Source organism: Pimephales promelas, chromosome 2 (genome assembly GCF_988280905.1).
Source record: "Pimephales promelas chromosome 2, fPimPro1.hap1.1, whole genome shotgun sequence".
In the NCBI taxonomy this organism is placed as follows: domain Eukaryota; kingdom Metazoa; phylum Chordata; class Actinopteri; order Cypriniformes; family Leuciscidae; genus Pimephales; species Pimephales promelas.
In genome coordinates this window covers 562,108-570,000 of record NC_142770.1, presented here as the reverse complement: position 1 = coordinate 570,000, position 7,893 = coordinate 562,108, and the positions used below count along the sequence as shown (strand labels likewise).

General features: G+C 40.8%; 1 protein-coding gene across 1 annotated transcript in view; it reads left to right on the top strand.

Moving 5' to 3' along the window:
- The window catches only part of gpr37l1a (G protein-coupled receptor 37 like 1a), a 3,657-nt gene extending 1,309 nt beyond the window's left edge, over window positions 1-2,348 (top strand). The window contains exon 2 of the mRNA XM_039682426.2: window positions 378-2,348. Within this exon, the coding sequence (XP_039538360.2) occupies window positions 378-1,253 (876 nt within the window). The 3' untranslated portion in view covers window positions 1,254-2,348. The remainder of the gene's footprint in view (window positions 1-377) is intronic.
- The last annotated feature ends 5,545 nt before the right edge of the window (window positions 2,349-7,893 follow it).

Genomic DNA, 7,893 nt, shown 5'->3' with positions numbered 1-7,893 from the left:
TGTATAATACAGTGACTAGGGAACATCAACCCTTGAAAAAAAGAATTACCATATTATCAAAAGTATTACCATGGTAGATGTCCAAAAAACATGGTATGACGAATATCATAGACATGGTACATTCCAAAGAAATACGGTTTCAAAATTGTGGTATATGTTTAAAATTATTGTATTATTTTACCATGATATGATTCCAAAAACAAAGTATCAGCATATCATAATCATAGTATGAGCATGGTAGATGTCCTGAAAAAGTTTTAGCATGATATGTGTCCAGAAAAGCAAGTTTTTACCATGCTATGGGTCAAACAATGTTTAACTGCATTAATACCATGTTGTGAGTGTTTTGGTGACGTGTGTTTCGCCGTGTCTTTCAGGTGACGTCTCTCGGCGTGGCCACGTTCACTCTGTGCGCGCTGAGCATCGACCGCTTCCACGCGGTCACTAGCGTTCCGGCACGGCTGCCGCGCGTCGAGTCCTGCCAGTCCATCCTGGCCAAGCTGTCGGTGATCTGGGTCGGGTCTCTGGTTCTGGCGGCGCCGGAGCTGCTGATGTGGCGTCTGGAGCAGCGAGTGTCTCCACAGACGGGTCTGCCGGTGGATTCGTGTAGCCAGGAGCCGTCCGTGGAGTTGCCCGAGACGCTATACTCGCTAGTGCTAACGTACAGGGAGGCGCGAATGTGGTGGAGATTCGGGTGCTTCTTCTGCCTGCCGCTATTGTTCACCGGCGCGTGTCAGTTGCTAACACGACACGTCGCTGACGAGAAACGCCCGTCATCCGCGGCGTCGTCCGCGTCATCGTCTCCGAAGAAGCAGCAGCGGGAGCGTCAGCTAACACGTACGGTGGTGGCGTTAGCATCCATATACGCCGTGTGCAGTTTGCCGGAGAATGCTTGGAATATTGTGTTGGCGTCTGCGGGAGTGGAAGTGGGCGTGGCTACGCGGGCACTCCTCGCTCTGATTGGCCAGTTCCTGTTGTTCGTTCGCACGGCGGCGACGCCCATTTTGCTGCTCTGCGTCAGTCGTTCTCTCGGCCAGGCGTTCATGGACTGTTGCTGCTGCTGTTGCGACGAGTGTCTCCCGCCGGATTCTTCGTCCGCATCTTCGTCCACAAACGCAACCGCCATCTCCTCGTCACTTTCATCGCCCGTACAGGAGGAGAAGCTGAAGATCGTGTCGGGAACCTCGCCCGCAGAGTTCTTCGATAAAGTCAAGGATGCTCCGGTTGAGCTGATCATTGGAACGCCGTGTTGATCCGGATAAAAACTGTGACAGGAATATCGTCCATCACTAACACTGTTCTTCACTCTTCAATTAATAGGAGTTCCTCTAGTGGAAGCCTTTGGAACTGCAGCCGAACACACACACTCACTGAACGCTCATTATTTAAAATATCAAACTCGAATTTGCACAACTTTTTCAGAGCTCTTAGATTTTCTTGCCGTTTTAGAGTAAAACGTGTTTTTGAAAGTATAGATTTCATATAACAATGGAAAATAGTATTTTTGTGCATTTTTCATAACAATAAACGTAAAATTCTGTATTTTTTTCACTTTTTAAAACGTTTGTCACGTCAGCAATAATCTGCTGAGTGTCGTGTTTGAGAAGAGATCAAACTTAGGTCTGTCGCGCTAAAGCGTTCCAGATTTACCCGTTTAAGTTGGAAATGTAATTTTCAGGTCTATGCTCAAAACGTGAATAAATAATTAGAAATACACCGTAAATATAATGTAGTGCCATAAAATCCCCTTAAAATATTAAATAAATAAAAAACATTATCAAACTAAAATATTGTACATTTCTTTCACTGAAATAAAATAATAACATTGGGTCATTTTTGAGTGGCGCGTGAAGATTTCAGAGGATTTAAAGGGCCAGTTCACACAAAAATCATCATTCACTCGTTCCAAACATGTATGACTTTCTTCACATGAAATAAATTCTCACTCTCTCTTTAAAGACAGCCGCTGGATCGGGTTGAACTACTTTCAGTCCAATACATACGACTTTAACCATTCTAACCAATAATATGTTGTTTATGCACAGAGACTGCTGGATGGACATGATTTACCGCAAACTTGAACATTTTTATGCACTTGTATCTTTAAATTGCCTTTTGTTTTAGAACTCTGAGAATGAAAATCTGCCTCTTCAGCTCAAAGATTGAGTGTTTCACCGTCTGATGCTCTGCTGGATGGATCTGTGCAGAGACGACTGACTCTATGAACTATAAGATAACACGTTAGAAATGATTATAATAGCATTTGTTAGCGTCAGATCTTTTGTATTTGTTTTTTGTACTTGGTTGCAGCCAATAAAGTTTTAAAAGAGTTTGAGTATGTCACATAAGCCTTGCAAACTCCTTTGTTTTGGACATTTTGTGTGTTTATCTGTTTGAATGAGTCGCACACACAGTCGGACTGCTGGGATTTTCCTCCTACAGTGGATTCTCAGGAGGAGTCGCGGGGCCCATAAGGACCGTATTGTTCCCGAGCCGCGGCCCCCGCGCTGAATATCAATAGCGAGTTGCTACGCGACTGTCACACGCCGGCTCTCGGCATTCAGACTCAAACATTAGCAGACCAGAAACAGACTCGGCATTCTCCGGCGCCTTTTCTCTCGCCATAGAGACGGGCCGCTCGCGCTGATGTGGGCAACAAGTAATCCGGGGTAGATTAAACGCTCTGTGTTGCTGCGAACCTCACAAAATGAGGTCAAGAGTGCGCTTCACACTTTGAAGGAAGCCGGCTCTATGTCCTGCGTTTTTGGGGTGCAAGTGTTTGAAGTTTGTTGTCGTGTGGCGGATTTGAGGGGTGACGGTGCCATGATATTCAGGTAGCGCAGTATAAACGTTGAACTTATGAGCCAAATTGGCCAAAAAAAAGAGTAGAGCTTCTTGTGAGGAAGTTGTGTTAAATGTCAAAGGCAAATGAATAAATCACACTGAACAACATTATAAACGCAACACTTTTGTTTTTGCCCCCATTTTTCATGACTCAAAAGATTTAAGACTTTTTCTATGTAGTTACACAAAAGGCCTATTTCTGTCAAATATTGTCCTCTAACCTGTGTTAGTGAGCACTTCTCCTTTGGTGAGATCATCACAGGTGTGGCGTATCGAGATGCGGATTACTGCACAGGTGTGCCTTAGGCTGTCCACAATAAAAGGCCACCCTAAAATGGATGACATTTAGAAATACAGTCTTTTGTGTTATTTAAAAAACAACAACTACTAATTATAATTCACTTTTTTGTAACATCTAAGGAGTCATATCATTGTTACAATTTCCAAGTAAATATTGATTTGAGAATGGGGAGAAATTCTGATTGATTGTCTGTCCACTAAATTGATGCACCTCCAGCTATTTCAGCTACAACTCATACTGTGATTGTTCTTTAAAATAGTTTATCTGCAGTAACTTTTTTTTGGTTGTAAATAAATTCATTTGTGTTATTAGATTGTAATTTGCAGTTATACCAAATAATTACTTATTACTGTTACTTGTTCAAAAAGTAATCTGATTACATAATGCATGTTAACATGTTACGCGAACACTGCTCATTTTAGATGAGCTTTTAAAAAACACGTTTTTTTCAAAGCTTTTGTCCAGTCTGGAAACATAAATAGATGAATGTGTAGTTAAAGTTATGTAAACAATGTTACGTATCTATCTATAGAAACACAGACGCTGATAAACAACTTACTGATTTTATCACAAAAATACGCACAGATCATAGCTAACTGTGAAAAGTGCGACAGCTAATTTTAAACAAATCAATTTTCCCAAACCAAAGGAGGTTTTGTCACATGGATCTGTGGACATTTTGTCCTTAAACTATAAACCCACACACTGGCTCACAGAGGGGGGTCTGTTGAATTATGAATTCATGAATGAAAACCAGAACTGCACAACAACAGAGACGCCAACATCTATACACACAGCAGCACTGTGGTGTTGAGTGAGTGATGTATTCACATTTAATACAATTTCAGTGTGCGATAACGCATTTTAATATGTCTGAGGTGAAAACACACTGTGGTTGTGAGAGTTTGGTGGAATCTCCTCAGAGACATAGTGTTCGTTCTATATTAATTTAAGAGTTTAAGTGTGTGTGTGTGTGGGTTGACGAGACAGTTTGTTTTGTTCCACTGAAGAAGATTGAAGTGTGTGTGAGATCGCCGTGGAGACCCGGTCAGAGAGTTCCGCCGTTACCAACCGAGTTCAATGGAGCTCGCGATCACAGCTGGGCTCGGCGGAAACGACCACAGGGTCCGCGGGCATGATACCATACATATCATATAATAAATACAAAGAAAATATTTATTATGTCTATGGGTGACACATCCGGCACGTCACGCTGTCACCGTCTCCATGACAACACTCTGACCTTCTCACATCCTATAATGAATAATAACGGCCAACCGGACCCGTCCAAAATCAACATCAGCGAGGGGTCTGAGGGATGAATGAGCTCAAACAATCCCAGTTAACTCACTAAAACCAGCTTTTCATCCCGTCAGACCCCTCGCTGTTGTTGGTTGTGGAACGGTCCGCCTGCGTTTGTGTATCCCTGAACGACCGTTATCGAAAATGTCATTTTTAATTATGACAAATGTGTTTATGTGATGGTCTTTTTAACTCCCTTATACATCAGCCGCAAGTTTTTGTTGCTGTTTGTTGAAAATAAATATTTTTTGAAATAAAAAATATATTTAAAAAACAAAAAAAGCTCGAAACTCGCCGATACGTTTGTGCGCCTACGGAGATTATCCGCGATACAGCATGTCTGAAATTAATTAATAAAAGAATTTATTTAGGGACAAAATTTAACAAGCAGATTAATAATTACAGAAATTAACATTTTTTATTATTGACGCCACACACGTTTGGTAACAGTCCTCAGATTAAAAAACTGCACAGCTTCTTGTTTAATAAATAATGAGAGAAATATAAGTGTCGACTGACCTCTGCTGGTGACGTTGAAGACTCGCATACTGCTGCTCAGTGTGCAACTTACACTGCAGTGCATACTTAAACAAGGGTAGGTTGAGCACAGCACAGTGCATTGTGGGATACAGTACAAGGTGTAGTGCAGTAGATCACCAAGTAGTATGCAAGTAGACAAACAAAATACTACATCCTGCAGAAATATAGTATGTTAGTGTGATTTTCTGAAGGCTAAACATCAACAGCACAAATGTAAATTCCAAAAATAAATGAAAGTTTCTCAAATCTTTTGAAGTACATTTCTCATGCAGACAGTATCACTGAACTAGACTCAAATTAAAACTTGACTGAAAGACAGAAGAAACAGCGGTTCTGATAGGGAAATCATTTAATTTCATTTTTAAATAATCTGTAAATAACAAGAACAACATGTACAGTTATCACCGAGAGTACGAGAGAATAGAAAGATCCCAAATGAACAACTCGACGGATGGAGTCTTGTACAGAAACACTTGTTATGTGACCGACTGCTGTAAAAAGTTACTGTCTGGTCCATATAAAGAGGGGATAAAAGAATCGCGCTCGGTCCAATCACAACGTGGTTTATACAGTAACCATGGCAACCTGCTCCATCCCATAATGAGCCGTGCAGCGGGACGTCAGCGTAAAAGGTCACATGACTCCCGGCAAACAAAAGAGCGACTCAGCTACAAACAATTAAAACAATGACATCTCAAAAGAAACATTATGGCCACATTTAATTTAATTAAGACATGAAACAATAATGAACTCAACACACATTCAGAAGATCATGAGTCCAGATGAACTGGTGACAGCAGCAGGAAATCGAAATCCGAGTCACGCATCACGACAAGAAGCCGTTATAATCAACAAAGCGCTCGCGACATTATGATCAGTCGGATTAACTTCACGAGTGACCTTAACGAAGTCATTCACAAACCCAACGAACTCGCGAAACAATGTTGCAAATAGATCATGAACTTCGCAAACGACTGTTATAATCAACGTCGCTAGTTTGACTTCGTACGTGAACTTCAACAAAGTCATTACGAACTTGCTGTTGCGTAGTTTTGTGTGCTTACACACGCCACTCGCTATATTAGGAATGCAACTTCGTTAGGCTGACTTCACGAATGACTGTAATAATCAACAAAGTTGACTTTCAAAAAATCCAATATAAACAAAACGCGACTTTATAAATTCTACTTCGTTAAATCGGCTTCATTATAATTAAGTTGTCATTCATTACATGCATTAAATAACTAAAATGCATGCTTTAAAAAAAGTCAATTTCGACAAAGTCATTACGAAGTGAACCTCAATAGTCATTCTTGTTGCGCAACCAAGTTGTGCGCTAGCAAACCACTTCACCGCTTGATTAATTAAGTTGATAATAAACAAAACAAGGCGACTTTCTAAAGACGCACAATATTCAAATTCGTTACATCGTCTTTATCGTATATTAATAAAGCTTTCTATGTTGGAAACGCACAACTTCGTTAAATGACTACAAGTTGTAAAATGATTAATACTGTTTACATCACTTTGCGATGACATTGATGCTAATACCAAGTTAGCGGTTGTAGTGTAAATAACTTTGCTAACCAGAGTAATCACACGAACGTCAAAGTCAGCTTCGCAACCGTCTTTAAGTATAGATTTGTTGATTATCGCCGCTTTGTCGCATTGCGTCGTTCGCTCTGGTGTAGACGAGGTTTAGATGCACCCTATGAAATCATAACAAATCAAAACATTAGTGGATATGAACATAAAATGATTTGCATTTGCGAACAATCAACAGAATAAACTGGCTGCATTTATAAAGTAAATATTATTCTAGTGTACATGACACAATCACTCACTCTCTCTCACACACACACAATCCGTTTGTTCAGACTGCTGTGAATATGAGAGGGGTCTTCTTTATTATTATGATTATGATTATTATCTCAGGAAGCTAATCACAAAAGGACAAACACCGAGAGATCTCATTTGGTTTAAGTTGCTATTTACATAATCCAGTTGAAAAACATGAGTAAAAATATGGCAAAAACAACCCACAAGAATGAAAAAATATGTAAATTTACACATGTATAATCTACCGACACGTTTATAAACCCCTACGATTTAGGCCAAAAACGTCCACGCATGCGACAAAAAACTAAACGAAAAAAAGAGAACAAACTCCCCAATATGAACATCGTTGGACGCCAGCTGCATTATATTCGTCACATCGCCGCTGTTTTTATTCGCGCTATGATCTGCGGGTCTTTCCTAAAACTCGACACAACGGAAACGCATTTGCCATGACAACCCACCGATATCTTTGACACAACACTGTCGTCACGGCGACTCGGAGGAAACGTATAAAACCTTCATCCGGACACGTTAAAACTCTTCAGACGGATTTGTGTGCTTTCCGTTAAAATTACAGATTTCGTAACGTTACACAAATAGCGCAAACCGAGATGATGTCACAGCTGTACCTATGATGTCACATTCGTGTGAACGACTTCGTAAAGGACTCTGTCAAAGTCAACTCTAAAACAATAAAGTCGCAAACGCACAACTTTGTTGAATGACTGAAAAGTTGACTTCGTAAATGACTGTTAATGTCAACAAAGCCGTTTACGTCACTTTTACGTCGATGTCACATTCGTAGCAGGTCACGCTAACAGGCTAAGGATGCTAAAACAGCGAAAATTGGACAATTCTCCCAGTGAACGTTCTCACGGCGTTTAAACAAGATGGCGGCGTAAACTGGACCTCCGTGGATCACGTGACCAGATGCTGTGGGCGTCGGTCAAGGTTTGATCAAGTCCCCGAGCAAAAAACACGCAAACGAAACGCGTCACGTGACACGTCCGGACTTCATGACGAACCGTTAAAAAAGCACATTCAAGTAAAAACAAAAATAAACAATG